General features: G+C 50.0%; 1 protein-coding gene across 7 annotated transcripts in view; it reads left to right on the top strand.

The window, feature by feature from the left end:
* The window catches only part of RPS6KA2 (ribosomal protein S6 kinase A2), a 348075-nt gene that overhangs the window by 183003 nt on the left and 148442 nt on the right, over positions 1 to 16630 (top strand). The window contains exon 1 of one of the 7 annotated variants that reach the window (XM_059082892.2): positions 12984 to 13301. The exons of 5 other annotated variants lie outside the window; for them this stretch is intronic. In XM_059082892.2, the coding sequence (XP_058938875.1) occupies positions 13203 to 13301 (99 nt within the window). In that variant the 5' untranslated portion in view covers positions 12984 to 13202. Of the gene's footprint in view, positions 1 to 12983; positions 13302 to 16630 lie in introns of those variants that run through there. One more of the 7 variants, XM_067011140.1, reaches the window with a different exon arrangement.

Here is a 16630-nt window from a genome sequence, read left to right as displayed (position 1 = left end):
CGCTCCAATCCCTGTCTCCATGGTTGCATGGTATCCTCTCTGTGGGTGTGTGTCTTACAGGGGCACCAGACATTGGATTTAGGGCCATCCTTCATCCAGTTGTGACCACATCTTAACTTGATTGCATTTGCAGAGACCCTATTTCCAAATACGGTCTCACTCACAGCTTTGTGGGTTGGGACTGCAAACTATGTCTTGGGGGACACCAACCACACCCCCAGTCATGTTAATACTACATCCCAGGCTTTTCACATTTTTAGACCGCCGTTTAAAATATTTCCAAGCTAAAATGCTTTTGCAATATGCTTTCATGTTTGCAACTTCAGTCTAATCCTTCTTGAGAAGGTTGGGAGATTTAGCTGAGGCAGTTGCTCCTGGCAGAGGGTGGCAGGATGGGAGTCTCTGACTTCCTGGAGTCACCAGACTCCCCAGCCGGTTGTCCCGGGAAGGAAGCGCAGTCACCAGAATAACCGGAAGCAGTGATGTCATGGGCTGCAGGAGCAGACACGGGAGATGGGGCACGTTGGGTCAGAAAGGTGGGGTTACACGGCGTCGAACTTCAGGCTGTACCATTGTGAGTCTAACATCTGCTCCCTGCAAAAGAATTCTCTTTCTTTCCGAAAGTATATGTCATACGTCCTTAGCATACAGCTGGTTTGGCCGCAAGACAGGAAGAGGGGAGGGAGAGAAGAAGAGGATGCGGAGCTGGTCTTTCCCAGTCAGTCCCCGTCTACCCTCCGTGCGGCGTCACAAAGCACATCGTGTTGAAAGCACCGGGGCTCTCGGCCTGGCAGTCCACTGCCTGATGCGCTCATATGTCCGCTCGGCAAATCTTTGCTTTGCACGTTCAGGCATCATGACAGACAGCGTGGTTAGTGGTTTGCCAAACAGACATGATTCCTGCCCTTGCAGAGTCTACAGTCCGTTGGGAACAAGAGCATTAACCAAATTGTCACACATGCACCTGAGTATATTCCAGCCCCCACATAGTTGCCGTCACCTTAAGAGCGTCTCAGTTGGGGACTGGCCGGTTCTGGGGGCTCTTGGAAAGCATCTCTGAAGGACTGGTGTTGCAGGTGAGAGCTAGGGGTGGAGTGTAACCTCGTGGGTGAGAGTGGGAACACAGCACGGCCCAGATGGGGTAACTGGGCGTGCGGTGGCCGCGAGAGAGTGAGAGGGGCGGGGTACCTGTGAGAGCTGAGAGCAGGGCAGCGTAGCTGGAGCTCGGGAGCAGGAGCAAGAGTGTGGAGAGATGAGGCAGAAGGGCTGAGGTCAGTTCAGTTCCTGACATCAGGCTGTTTCCATGGATTTGGGTGAGGACTGGCAGCCCTGCTTGGGTTTGTCGGAAAAGGAAGGCAGCCCAAGGCCCTGATCTGGAAATAAGTCTGAGATTTGTGTCAAAACATGATGGCTGGGCTTCCCCGGTGGCGCAGTGGTTGAGAGTCCGCCTGCCGACGCAGGGGACGCGGGTTCGCGCCCCGGTCCGGGAAGATCCCACGTGCCGCGGAGCGGCTGGGCCCGTGAGCCGTGGCCGCTGCACCTGCGCGTCCGGAGCCTGTGCTCCGCAACGTGAGAGGCCACAGTGGTGAGAGGCCCGCGTACCGCAAAAAAACCCAAAACCCAAAAACCAAAAAACAAAACCAAAAACCATTAAGGAGTTAAATTTTCAGTTTGAAAATTTGGGAAAAAAGAGTATAAGGAAAATAACATCATCATCATTTTGCGTACCGCAAAAAAACAAAACAAAACAAAACAAAAAAAACATTATGGCTGTTTCTTAAAGCCGCTGATAGAGGGAATACTATTAAAATTGTACTTAAAAATTTTCTAATCGTATGGGGTTATTAATAATGAAATAAAAGTGATCCTGGTGGTATGGTAAGAAAAATCAATCTACATGGCAACAATTACTTGTGAGATTATCTTTTAGATAGTTTACTGCTCTGTGCTTTGTGCCTAGATTAAAACGTGGTCGACTTTTTGTGAATATTCCATATGAACTTGGAAGGAATGCACAATCTAAAGTGGTTGGATATATATACATATTCTTTATGTCAACTTTCTTAAATGTATTGTTTAATTATTCAGATATTTACTGATTTTTGTTCCTCTGCTTGATTCATCATTTATTGCGAGACGTCTTGGATATTTCCCCAAACGATAATGGATTTGTCAATTTCTCCTCTTGATTCTGTCAATTTTTGATTAATATATTTTGAAACTTTATTATCTGGGGCATACAAGTTTGGAAATATTGTATCTTCCTGGTGAATTTAAACTTCATCAATATGTAGTGAGTTTTTTATATCTTCAAATGCTTGTTGTGTAATTTGTATTGCACTTAGATTGCTTCATCAGCTCTCCTCTCATTAGTATTTGCATGACATATCTTTTCCATTCTTTTATTTCAGATTTTCTGTGTCTCTTGTTTTAGAAATGTCCTGTAACTAAATTCACTTTAAACCAGTTTGGCGCTGCTTGTCTTTGAACTGGAGAGTTTAGCCCACTCACACTGATTGCAATTTTTGATATATTTTTATTTGTTCCTATGCTGTTAGTTTGTGTAAGGTCTAGGATCTGACTTTGCCTTACTTACAAACTAACGGTTAGCATGTTCCGGTTTTATGGGTGTTGGAAGAAGACATAAGCTTCCAGGATCAGAGAGAAGGGACGTTACCAGTCTAGTGACATGAGTACCCTATTTGCATTGGTTTCCTTTGCCCCCCCACCACTCACGGTGCGGAGAAGGGGGGCCAGACGGAGGCTGTGCTCACAGTGAGCCTGCATCTCAGTCGGGGAGCTCTGAGCTTGGGGACCTTGTGTTCATAACAAGGGGTAAAGCAGGCCTGTCCTTTGTGCTGGAGGAAAGTGTTACCTCGTCCTGCAGAGTTGCTCACTCTGCAAACACAACCCTGAGAAACGGGTTGACGATGCTCCGCGTGCAGACGTTCCGCACACACTCGGCGTGAGTGGACGAGGAATGCAGACGCTCTGGCCCCGGCTGGTTGCCCCTGCCGGCAGCTTGTGCTTTCCACTTGCCCTCCTTTTTCTGAATTTCTTGTTTCCCTTCTTTCTTGTCTACTTCTGGAATATTTTCTTGTTCTATACTTTCGTCTCCATTAATGTAAGAATTCCAGTCAGCTCTCCCATATCTGCAAGTTCAGCATCTATGGACTCAACCAACCTTGGATCCACCCATGGCACGACGACAGCATTTTATGTAAGGGGTTGAGCACCTGCAGGTTTTGGTGTCCGAGGGGCTCTTGGAACCAGTTCCCCGTGGATACCAGCGGACAACTGTACCCAGTGAATTTCTACTTCTTCACTGGTTGCTCTAGAAATTTTAGCATGTATGTTTAACTTAGTCTAAAAGTAACCTGCATCTTTATTGACTTCCAGAAAAAATACAAGGACGTGAGAAGATTGTAACTCTGATCACCCTCCTTATGCATATGCTGTTTTTTCAATCAAAGTTTCATTTCTAACTTGATTTTTATTTCTTTTTACGCAGTCCATGAGTGTTTAGCTCTCCCCATATGTTTTCATTGGTAGTGAACTTTCTCACGTTCTTGATCGGGAAGTGTCTTTCTGGTGTGCATTCTGTCAGTGTTCAGCAGATCTAACTTCTCCTTTATCAACTCTTTCTTGGACTTTGTCTAAAGTGCTATTTAATCTACCTATTTTAAAATTTACATCATTACGATTTCAAAGTTCTACTTCTGTTTACAAATCTGCTGGACCATTTTATAACCTCTAATTTCCTTGTAATGCCTACAGGCCCCCTTTCTGTTCTTTAAACATATTAAGCAAATGTATTTTATATTATTTATATGGAAGTTTCAGCCTCTGCAGTCTTCACACGTCTGCTTCTGCAACTTGCTATTTCTACTCACTCTTGCTCCCGGTGGCTTACCTCCTCGTGTATTTAGCGATTCATGATTGTGAGCCCATATTCCTGATAATTTTCTCCGTGGTTAAACTTTGAGACCCCTCCAGAGTACTGACATTTGCTTCCATGTGGCCCTCGGGCTGCTATAAGCTTGGATCTTTACAAAGTAAATATCTGGCTTGGAGTTTTTCAGAGTGTGAATTCTGGCCTCCACTGGCATGAACAGGAGCCGGCGCAGCCACATCAGAGGAGAATTCTCTTTCTCCTTCCAGTGTTCGTACCTGCATAAGCAGCTCTCCTCCTGCCGGGAGAGGATTTCCCAGCTTACCTTAGGGTCTGCCCCACCAGGGTCCTGACTTTCGGGTGGGTCTGACCTGCCCTCCCACCGTGCGTGGGCCCCCGGCTTTCTCCAGTTCTCCCCCAGCCCGCCCATCCCCCAGACCCCGATAAGGCCTGGGTCTGCATCACAGGGATTGACACGGGCGAACCGGACAGATGCTGCTCAGAGCGCTGCTTACCTTTGGGAGAACATCTTCTCATCCTCATCCGTTGCCTAAGTTTGGTTTCGCCCCCTTACTATTGGCTCAGCCATGCTTGAAAAAAGAGAGAGAGGATTTTCCCTCTGTTTTACGTATCTCAGGAGATCTGCCTCTACATACGTAACCCGCTGTTTTGCCAAGAACGCCCTCACCCTGCCCCAGCCTGGTCCTGGGGCCTTCTCATGAGGGTGATGAGGGATGGACCACAGGACACTTCACGCCATGGAGCCTAAACCCCTATTGTTTTGTTTTTAGTGTCCCTGAGTATTTTTTTAAATTCATTCATTCATTTATTTATGGCTGCGTTGGGTCTTCGTTGCTGTGTGTGAGCTTCTCACTGCGGTGGCTTCTCTTGTCGCGGAGCACGGGCTCTAGGCGCGCGGGCTCAGTAGTTGTGGCTCGTGGGCTCTAGAGCGCAGGCTCAGTCGTTGTGGCACACGCGCTTAGTTACTCCGCGGCATGTGGGAATCTTCCTGCACCAGGGCTCGAACCCGTGTTTCCTGCATTGGCAGGAGGATTCTTAACCACTGAGCCACCAGGGAAGCCCTCCCTGAGTATTTTTTAATGTGCTTATCTAGTTCCCATCCCTAATATGAATATCTAGTGCCTGAAAGGCTGTAGATGTCTATAAAGTATTTTTTAAAAGATTAACATTTCCTGCTAAAAAAAATTCTGGCAAGGATTTCACATTCTCCTTTGTACCCAATTCCAGGTCTTGAGAGACTTTTCTATTATAAGAGTTTTTTTTTTTTTTTCTTTCTTTTTAAGTTACAAAAATCCTTCCTGCTATAGTTTTAACCTGTTTCCTCTTTCCGGCTAACTCCCTTCCTTTTAAAGTTCCTCTCTAATTTATGTATAGGCTCCGGTTGACAAGAAAGAGCCCTTATTTCTCTATTCACAGGTCAGTTTCCTCACACACTGTTATTCCAGATTCTCCGTTCAGTCGTGAGCCTTCCTACTGACCATCTTTGTCATGAAGGTTCACTGCACATTTGTGGGATGAGAAGTGTGTTCGTCGCCATAACAAAGGGCTGCCAGCACAAAGCCCCACCAACAGGGTGGCTTAAAACAACAGAAATTTATTGTCTCATCATTCTGAAGGCCAGAAGTCCAAGATCAAGGCATCAGGAGGCCCCTGGTCCTCTGAAACCCATAGGGGAATCTTTCCCGCCTCTTTAGCTTCTGGCCATGGCTACATCTCTCCCTTCTCTGCCTCCGTCCATGTGGCCTCCTCCACGGTCTCTGCCTTCACGTGGCCTTCGTATGAGGACACCACTGGATAATGCCCGCCCTGCTCCAGTGTGACCTCATCTTACTATGTCTGCAATGACCCTATTTTCAAATAAGGCCACATTCTGAGGTCCTGGGGGTCAGGGTTCTAACATGCTTTTAGAGGGGACACAACCCAACCTGTAACAACATGTAAACAATAGTGAAGCTCAAACCCGGCAGAGTCCTACGGATGCTGTCGCCTCCCGGGGACAGAATGTGGGGTTTTGCCCCTCCCCCCTTTAAAACGCGGATAATTAGAAAAGACCAAGTGAGAGCACCTGCCTGAATGTTTTCAAATGTCCTACCGCGGCACGGACGCGTAGTCAGAAGCCTCGCCTTGGTGTCCCTCCGCTGCATTCTGAGTAAACTAAGTCTTCACAAGGAAACCTAGCCTTTCTGCTCCCGGAGCACAGCGCCCTGCGGCCAAAGGCACTCATGCTGTCTGTCCCCGAGGCCATAATGAAGCCGCTGGAGGCTGCCACCTGGACTTCTGTCTGTGCGGTGCTCTGATGGCAGACTCTTGGCCCCAGTGGCATTTCCTGGGCAAGTGCAGTTGTCTAGGGAAATGAGGACCCCAGCCTGTCACCCTGTCACCCCTTGGTTGCCACCCCGTCTTGTGCTTTTTTTTGGGGGGGGTGGCGGTACGCGGGCCTCTCTCACTGTTGTGGCCTCTCCAGTCGTGGAGCGCAGGCTCCGGACGCGCAGGCTCAGCGGCCACGGCTCACGGGCCCAGCCGCTCCGCGGCACGTGGGATCTTCCCGGACCGGGGCACGAACCCGTGTCCCTTGCACTGGCAGGCGGACTCTCAACCACTGCGCCACCAGGGAAGCCCCGTGTGCTTTCTTTTGATGCCCAGCCACTACTGCTTGATACACTGTGAATCTGTGAGGTCCTGGACGTGCAGACCTTGTCTGAATTCTTCTCTTGTTGTGTCAGTTTAGATGGTTGGTTCACCTCCCTGGGCCTCAGTTTCTCCACCTCATAAGATGGGGTTCACTGTGTCTGTTTCATAGAGTTCCCAGTGTGTTACAGAGATGGAATAATCATGTAGGCCCAGATCTTCATAACCGACAAACCTCTGATAGCAGTCATCACAGAATCCCTTTAAGCCGGCACGCACAGAGTGCTTGCTGCAGACAGTGGCCATCCGGAGTGTTTCCAGGTGGGTAAGAGACAGACAGAAGCCAGGAGTCGTGACCCAGCACAGTAAGTAAAACAAGGACCCCGGGGGGGGACTCCGTAGCACAGCCTGCGGGTGCGGGGATTCCATTAGGCTTCCCAGCAACAATAGCGAATCTTGAAGAAGGTGGGAAAGCAGGTGGGAAGAACGTCCAGGCAGTGGCCACAGCGCAGTGGAGGCTGGACGTTCCTGCTGACACAGGTGTCCGCGCAGCGGGCACCGAAGGAGAGGGCGCCGTGATGGAGGAGAACACGGCCTCCTGCCTCTGGGGTCGCACTTCATTCCTGCAGACGCTGGAGCTATGGCGTGCTATTTGCTTCTAAACAGATTGCTTTGGTAGTGGGGTTGCAGATGGGTTTGGGGGGCGGGCAGCACTGAGTCAGGAGTTACTATATTCCTGTACGAACGGTTAGTGATTGTGGGGCTGGAAGGAAGGGAGACAGGAACGCTGCTGAGAAAGTATCACAAGTCTGGGTCATTACACATATGGAATGAAGGAGTGACAGAGGGGGTGGTAGTTCTTATCTTCTGGTGCAGGCGGTGGGGTGACTGGCCGTGCCCTGCCCAGGACAACAGAGTTTAACGGAGAGAGCTTTCAGGTTAAAATTCTAGAAAAGGGGGATCTACTCCTGTCGCAGGCGTGTCATTGATTTTTCTGTGTGAAACTCCAGGATTTTAACAAGTAGCATCTTTGTTGAGCACTTTACAAGTTACAGAGCACTTCCTCATACTGGCTTGCTGGGTGGAGTTGCCAGTTTTGTAGGTGACAGCCTTGTGAGCAAAGTAGACAGGTTTTCCCCCCTCCCCGCTCCCCTTCATCACACAGAGCGGGCTTTCTGGGGCTCAGCGCTGACGCGTTTGGGACGGGATCGTTCTCGGTGGGGATGCCCCGTGCACTGTGGCACAGCACCCCTGGCCTCTGCCCGCTAGGTGCCAGCAGCATCCTTCCTGAGAACCCCAAATGTCCCCTTGACCAAGTCACCCCCGGTTCTAAAGGCTCGGAGGATTTTGGCAAAGGTGAAGTCATAATCGGAACAGTGGGTAGAAATTTAATTCAAGATGTTTCACTTTCTGAGCTACATTCCACGATGCGATGCTTCTTAGCTCTGCGCGTTTTTAGATATCGCTCCCAGAGCCACAGCTTCATCGTATTTGCTCTTTAACAGAGAGGACATTTATGTTCAGCTACATCTGTTCCGTGTCCAGGACTACATCGTTTCATTTCCAGAAGTATTTTATTCATTTTTACAGTCTCTTGTTTGTTAATCACATTTTCATTTCTTCCTTTTATTTCCTTAAACATATTAGATTTGATAATTTTACATTCGACGTCTGCGAAGTCCAGCAGCTGAAGTGCACACGGCTGATTCTGTAGTCAGTCGTCTGGCTGGCTTTGCCGATACCCCGTGTCCTTGTGAACTGTGTGTTCAGTGGCTGTGAGCTTGTGCTCCTGGCAACTGTGTGCAAGGAATTCTTTGAATCCTGGGTTTAGTGTGGATTTCTCTAGAGAGCATTTCTGTGTGTTTCTGCTGGGCACCTGGGCTCAGAACCATCTCAACTTGAGTTTTCGTTGTTGTTTTTGGTTACATGGAAAGTGAATTAGGTCCACAAGCCTGTGTCAGGGCTGGCTGTGCTCACAGTGTCTAAGGGGAGACCTCTTTCCCTTCCCTGCCTCCATACCCTGCGTGGCTGGGCGTCTGACCTCCATGGCCCTTGAGGGTTAAATTTGTTTTATTGGGTTTTTTTGTTGCGGTACGCGGGCCTCTCGCTGTTGTGGCCTCTCCCGTTGCGGAGCACAGGCTCCGGACGCGCAGGCTCGGCGGCCGTGGCTCACGGGCCCAGCCGCTCCGCGCCACGTGGGATCCTCCCGGACCGGGACACGAACCCGCGTCCCCTGCATCGGCAGGCGGACTCCCAACCACTGCGCCACCAGGGAAGCCGAGGGTTAAATTTGAATCTCCAAGTTGCAACCCTGGACGGCATTCTCGACTCCGCACTGACCACTTCCCTTGTAACTGGTTTGTTGCACAAACCTGGCTTGTGCTTGGATCATCACACACCTTTCACTCTTTGTCGGAAGAGTGGACAATGAAAGGACCCTGGCAATTTTGACGGCTTTCCTTCCCTCTCTTGAACAAGAGACCAACTGCATTCACTTTAGGTTTTAAACTTGATCAGGAAGTTGGTGTTTCCAGTCCTAGGACTGATCAAACTCAGACATTCTCTTTGCCCAGCTTGAATTTCCATCACACAGGAAGACTGCAGCATCCTTTTCAGGGTCAGATCGGGAGGAGAGGAGAGGAGAGATGAAGACGTCGTACTTAAATCGCTCCTGGCCCAGCTGTGACCCCCTTCTCTCATTGTCAGCTGTCTCGTCTTCTTCCGAGGTGATTCTGGCTGGAGACCCTCCCCCCGTGCCCTCCCTCCCCAGCTGCAGCCCACTTACAGGACAGCGGCCTTTCATTTGGGGGGTTACTTAGAATTCTTCCCTCAGCCTTGGGCCTGATGCTGGGCAGGGCCTCAGGGACCTCCAAACGTGCCCCTCTCCTGTACGGCCACGTCTCATCGGTCGGAGACATTGATATATCCTCTTCCCCACAAGCCCTGGGAACGCAGGCCACTCCGTGAGCAGTCCCTCCTGGTGCCTCCCCGGGGCCGTGGCCAGCCTGCTGCCTCCTTTAGAAGCCAGGCCCCAGCACATCACAGCTGCCATGGTCAGGCTTGAAATAAAGAAGGGGGCATCCCCCCAACCCAGGAAAGTCCTTTGGGTGGACGGAAGGGAAGGTGGAATGGCACAGAATGTGCCAGTCACCTTGCTGACAAAAGCCTCCGTCCCCTTCCTGCCCAGGGCGTCCTGTGTTCTCAGAGAAGGGGCAGCTCCAGGGCTTTGCAAGTCTCTCGGTTATCATCCTTGGAATTCTGAAATCGTTAACCTCTTGTGTATCGGGGACTTGGTAGGAACTCTACTTGCCTTTAACCAATCATGAAATTCTGTTTGTTCCAAGTTCTCAATAATCCTGTTCTTCCGCAGCTGGGGACCCCGCCCCCTCTGTCTGTCCAGGACACGCGTCCTTGTCCGCAGAGCTCACCCCAAATGCCGCCTCCTTGGCTTCTCCAGTTAGGATTCACTCCTCATTTATCTCCGTTCTTGTAGCATTTTCTCACATGTTTCTTTCACGTTATGTAAAACCTGCATCCGATTTGTCTATTCACCTTCCTTCTCTAACACACGGCCGGGAACTTCTGGAGGTCAGAAGCTGCGTCATAATCACGTGCGTTTCCCCTGGGGCCAGGTGCTCAGAGGAGCCCCGTAATCGTGTGTTCAACTGAATCGAATGCACACCAGCGAGTCTGGTCCTCTCTTGGAAGCAGCATGAGCCATGGAATTCAGTCCCAGACTGATGGTGCTTAAGTCAGGGAGAAACTCAAGATAATCAGGGCTCTGCTGAGCTCTTGGTCTTCTCTCCAAGCCTCCCCACCCCATCATCTGGGCACCAGCCCAGCCTTTATTAAGCTCACTTTTTCTTTCCCCAAATTTGCTAGGGATCATTTGGACCCAGGTTAAAGTGGGCCCTGGTACCTACCCCAGATTTGGTGGTCTGAAGAGTTTGGTGGTAGATGATTGCCAGAAACTTTGATATACCTCTGTTTTACTGGCAGAAGCGCAAACAGACTTGTTCTAGCAATGAAATGAATTTCTCAGTTGAAATATGGAAGCTGCTTTTTTTTTTCTTTTGAGAAGTCCAAGTTCAATAGAGCCACTTTGTAGCACTCAGCTGTGAGGGATCGTGGATGTCCCATAAGACACTGCCTTTCCAGTCCTGTTACACCAGGTCAAAATGCTCTTTAAAAAATATATATATATATATTTATTTACTTATTTGGCTGCGCCGGGTCTTCGTTGCAGCATATGGGCTCTTAGTTGTGGCATGTGGGATCTAGTTCCCTGACCAGGGATCAAACCCAGGCCCCCTGCATTGGGAGTGTGGAGTCGTAACCACTGGACCATCAGGGAAGTCTCAAAATGCTCTTGTTGGTAAAATACAAGCCTTATGTTAAAACACAAGCCTGCCCCAAGGCTATTCCCCCCCCCCCCCCGCCCGACTCCACTACGCTGGCCTCTCACTGCTGTGGCCTCTCCTGCTGTGGAGCACAGGCTCCGGACGCGCGGGATCCCCCTGGACTGGGGCACGGACCCGTGTCCCCGGCACCGGCAGGCAGACCCTCAACCACTGCGCCACCAGGGAAGCCCCTGCCCCAAGGCTATTGCTCTGAGCAGGGTGCCCCTGAGCTAGCATCATTGACAAACCATACTCCTGTCTCTGACTAGTTGTACCATCTACCCACAGCCGGCTTCTTCCTCATTCTTGGAGCAGGTGACCAGACCGATGTCTAAGGTCCGCCAGCTGCTGTCTTTTCCAGAGAAGCAACATGGCACAGCCCTGGCCTGTCTTTGTTTGCTTAGAGCTGGGATACCTGAGTGGTGGTGGCGGGAGACCCAGGGTGGTAAGAAGCTCATTCCCAGCGTAGGGATAATGGCCCTCCAGCAGAAGAATCCTTGCGGGAAGCAGGAACCGGATTGGGGCATATTTTCAGCTTAGGGATGCGTAGTGGGAACACACGACGTGCAAGTGTGCTCAGGCTCATCAAGCGAGGCAATGGCAGTGCCAACATCTTGATGCTAAACTGTGCTTAGCACCGTTAAACCCCAGGGAGACTATCTGACCTCACCTCTTGACCCAGATGCAGCATGAACTGACCAGTTCTTGTCCGGGAGCATCCGTTGTCTTTACTCACTTTAGCAAAAGATAGCCTGACACAAGTATTAATGCGACCCTTGATTAAGCCAAGGGATGATATGACGTGTAGATTTTTCACAATCTGCCTAGCAAAGCAGTACTTGGCACACAGCAGCGGGTGCAAGAATGCTTCTGGACTTTTCAGGGGGTGGTGGCGGTATGCTAATGAGATTGTTTGGCCCTGTTTTAAACATAAAAATACGCGGACAATGCACAAGAGGAAAACAGAAAAGGCTGCAGAGTCCTAAGCTCACAAATCTGGAACTGCCTACAGCCCTCTGGTGAGCACTTGTAGGAAAAAAAGAAAAACAAAGGGTGTTCCCCTTTAAGGCAAATCCCCTGCAGCCCTGCAGCTGGTTTCTGAGAGCCCTGACTCAGGACACTCTGTGTTTAGGCCCTGATAAGTCATCCGTTTAGATAATTTTCTATACATGGAGTCGGAGGTCATGGAGAACGGATGTGTCTTTGTTCTCCAAACACTGCCCTGGGAGGCTTCCCCAGCTGGCTGCCGGCGTCCCGGGCTGCGTGGGGATCCATTCATCACCCGGGCAAGGATTGGCAGACCCCCAGGTCGGGCGCCCAGGCCGCGGGGACGGGCTCAAGAAGAGGGCCGCAGGGGCCAAGGGGCGAGGAGAGGTGCAGAGCGCACGTGTGCAGGCTCATGGTGCACCCCTCCACCCTTTTGTTCCATGTTCTAGAAGTGTTTGCTAATCAGCAATTAAAGTTTTGTCCGGCACAGAAGAGCATGATTCCAAAGTCTGTATATGCGTGCTTTAAGGAAAGAAAACATGACACCCCAAGCTAGAAAAAAGCCCAACAGGCCAACGAAGTAGAACAGAGAGCAAGCGACAGGCGCAGCTGAGCCGCCTCACCGCCCGCCCCGCGCGGCGCAGCAGTCGTCCGCGGGCTCATCAGGCATGTGCCTCCGAGGGCGCCGATTGGCGGAGGGGGCAGTGGGCGGGGCAGAGCCTCAGAGAGCGAGTACTTGGAGGCTGGGGGGGGGGGGGGAGGAAAAGTGAGAGCCTGGGGCTGTAGGGCGGTGGGCTCTGATTGGTGGTAGTGGCTGAGAAGGAGGAGGTGGGCGTGGCTGGGCGCGCCGGTGGGCTCCGATTGGCGGTAGTGGCGGGGGCCTGCTCCTCCCTGGGCCTGAGGAGGAGGAGGAGGAGGAGGGAGAGCCTGGGGCGGCGGACTCTGATTGGCGGTAGTGGCGGAGGGCCGGGCGGGGCGGCAGGTGCTGATTGGCAGTAGTGGCTGGGGGCGGGCCTGGGCGGGGCTGCCCGGGGCTGGTCCTCGCAGGCAGGAGGAGGAGGAGGAGGAGGAGGAGGAGGGAGCGCTGGGCCCCCGGCCGCCGTGGCCGGCTCGGCCTGCCCTTTGTGCCCGCAGCCCGCGCCCCGTGCCGATGGCCGCTGCGCCGGGCTTCCCGGCCGCTCGCTCCCGCAGGCGGACTTAACCCCGCGCGCCTGGGATGCGCCGGGGATGCGCGTCCTCCGGCCCTGCGGCTCCTCGCGGCTGGGCGCCGGGCGATGGAGCTGAGCATGAAGAAGTTCACCGTGCGCAGGTTCTTCTCCGTGTACCTGCGCAAGAAGTCGCGCTCCAAGAGCTCCAGTCTTAGCCGACTCGAGGTAAATGCCCTCGCCTCTGAGCGCGCAGGTACCCAGGTCCCCGCCGCGCCCTGGAGGATGCTGCGGGTCTTGGGGCCATCCCGAGCCCTTTCCTATTGTCACATGCACGGTCACCCGGAGACCCACGTCAGGGAGTTAAAGTTGAAAGCTGGTCCGGTTTTCCTAAAACCGAACGTTATTGTTGGGACATACTGATAACTGGACCGCTCCTCGGGTCCTCAACAGGGACTAAACTTTGCCCCCATTGAATTTCTAACTAATTTTGTTCCACGCTCTGCGCAGGGTTTGGGGTAGTCAACCTGGGTGCCCACAGGGGTGCTCCGGGTGGGGAGGGCTTCTCAGCCCGTGTCGCTCGCTATGGCACCTCAGAAGCCTCAAGTACAGAACCTGCCCAGCCCCACCCTAGGCTGGTGTTGATCGGGTTTATTTTGCCTTGACCCAGAGCCACACAAATACCACCATGTAGTGTAGATTGTTCGTGTATTTGAAATCAGTGTAGAATTGACAAAAAGGGAATAATAAAAAAAAAAAAGGCAGCAACACAATCTACTTGGACCAGTCTGAAACGGTGCTCAGTAGTGAAGTGCCTGATGCAATATCTCTGCAGCTCGGGGTTTGATACAGATTCGTCCCGAAAGCCAGAGGACCCTGAAAATCGTGTCCTTTTCTCGGGTCCTGCATCATGTCATCTTCAGGTTTCCAAGTCATCTGTGGACGGTTCTGTAATGTGTTTTGTGTTTCAACAATCACATCTTATTCTCTTCATCCCGGTGTCCAGAGTACGTGGTTGAATCTATAGATGACCAAACTGTGAAGCATGTTTAAGTAAAAAAAAAAAAAAAGACATTGTGGTATTTGGGGGGAGGGGTGGGAGCTGATGACACAGCCTAGAGATTTCTTTTGACATTGCCCTTGCCTGTGCCACAAGGCTGGCACCTATGGAGGTTTTGATGTGTTTTTTTCTAACGAAGTCAAATCAATTGGAACAATGTCTCATTTTTCATCTTGAGTTTCTTTGTCCTGGCTGCCATGATATTAGATACAGGCATGGGTTCTGCAACAATTAAGAGGGCTTTAGGCAAAGCTCAGAAATAGACATGAAAGCAACAGGGAATTACTTGTTTAAAAAGTTTCTGTTATGATATCACTAAATCAGAATTTTAAGAACTAGGTTAGGTTTCTGAGGGTAAAACATATCTTTCAAACAAATACAACTATTAATTAAATTGTGGAGGAGGGCTTGCTTTAAACCTCATGCTGACAGATATGAAGCATAAGTTCACTGAGATAAGTCATTTTCCTGGGTCTCAGGCACTTAAAAAACCAAAGTGGGCAAGAATAGAAACTCAGAAGAGTATTCACCTTTATACCTAGTACGTCTTTATTCATCGAAATGCCAAGTTTATTATTCAGCTCCTTGTCTCCTTCCATTTATTGTCCTTGTCAAGGCGAGGCAGTAAACTCCCGGAGTCGTTTAGGAAGAGGAGCATAAACTGGCAAACCCGTGGGGGTCAGGAATCCTCTCAGCACGACATACTCACCTCTGGTGTTCTGGTTTGGCAAAGAGAACCGGGTTGTGGAAGTGCCTCAAAAATATATATATAATAGGAACCAAGTGTTGCTTAGAAACGATGTTGCTTCAATGTGAAAATAAAATTTCTGTATACAAAATAAAACTATAAATAAACCATCAGCTATGCAGAAGGTCAAGCTGACGAGGAAGAAATGTAGTCTGTCAGCATGTGGTCGGTCAGTGAGCACTTCGTCTGACCCAGGTGCCTGTGCTGAGGGCTGGACAGAAGTTCTGATAAAGATGCCCAGCGCTGATACAGTGCCCTGTTCTCTGCAGATGCTCTCAGCAGCTGCCTGCAGTTGATACTTGTGAAAATCCAGGTGGACATGTGTTACTGTCCTCATTCTACTGCTAGGGAGGAAAAACCCTGAGAACAAAACCTGAGAATCACGCTGAAAACCCAACAGCTGATTCACTCTGCAAGTTGACTGAGAACCTCCTATGTGTGCAGCTCTTTAACGGGCATTGTAGGTCCAAAACATATAAGACGTTGCAGCCCTGGCCTCATGGTGCCTCCACCTAGTGGGGGATCGAATCAGTGACTGACTGACCTGTGCTTCAGTCCAGTAAATCCCAGGTTCCTGCCCGGCTACCTTCCATCATTTCCAAAGAAGCCCGTCTATTCGTTTGTATAGTCAGAGCAGGTTATAGACCAAGAAGCACTCACCAAAAATTGTGAAATTTAGGAGGCAGGTTTGTCAATAATTGGAGGTTGAGAAATAGGACATATAAAGTACTTAACAGGGATATGTATGTAGTCCTCTGTTTGGACTAATGAAGAAGATAACTCATTTTGTAAAAAGAAGCGTGCTTATTTTTAAACTCTTTCTGTGAAATTTACATTTTAAAATGTACACAGAGACTTTGAACATTTTTGGTTTGTTTACATTCAAAATCTAGTGATATTAACAGGAAAGTAACAGTGCTTATTTTAAGGTTGAAACAGTATCATCTTTGTCAAAAAGACTTTTAGGGAGAGGCTTAGTGTTTCACACTTGCTTTTAAATTCGACTTGACTTGCCCATCTAGAACTCAGCACTTGGTCAGCTCTAACCACCAGAGAAGCCAGGTTGTTTGCTCAGATTCGGAACCAGTTTGTGAATTACAGCTTACAGGTTTTTACAGCGTGTCAGCATCGCAGCAGCTGAGAGGGCTCGATCTTGGACTCTGGCAAGGATGATCTTGGGGATATCTAAAGGCGACTTGAATGTCTGGCCCAGATCTCTACGTGCAGGCCCTAGAACGGTTTCAGGGCTCAGCGTCTGCCAGACCCTCACCCCCGAGAAAGCTCTGGTATCGGGTCATTGACAACATTGCCTGAGAGCCAGAGTACCTCTTGAAGGTGTAACCATTGCCTCATCTAACTGTCCATTTCACAGATGAGAACATGGGGCCCAGGGAAGCAAAATGACTTGCTTATGCTCCTAAAATGTTTGACAGGGAGTTCTTTACTGTAAGAGCATGTACTGTTTATTATTCATTTTAGCCATTTCAGGTTGCGTGGCTGTTGGAGTTTACCAAGTATTAGATGATGCATGAATGAAGGCGCTATTACAAGTTTTAAGAGAAAACTACTCTAGGGGATATTTTGGAATGTGCTTCATAACCTACAGTTATTCGAGAAAACCTTTTCTGGAAGTTAGAAAGTTCCAAGTGAATTTGGGCTTTGCATCAGATTTACAAAAATTGGATTCTCACTTTTACCTCTCACAGCAGGGCAGTTCCTTAAACTCCCTAAGCCTCATTTTTCTCCACT

The sequence above is a fragment of the Kogia breviceps genome, chromosome 13 (genome assembly GCF_026419965.1).
Source record: "Kogia breviceps isolate mKogBre1 chromosome 13, mKogBre1 haplotype 1, whole genome shotgun sequence".
Lineage (NCBI taxonomy): Eukaryota > Metazoa > Chordata > Mammalia > Artiodactyla > Physeteridae > Kogia > Kogia breviceps.
Note: the sequence above shows the minus strand (reverse complement) of the source record. Positions and strands in the feature narration are given on the sequence as shown.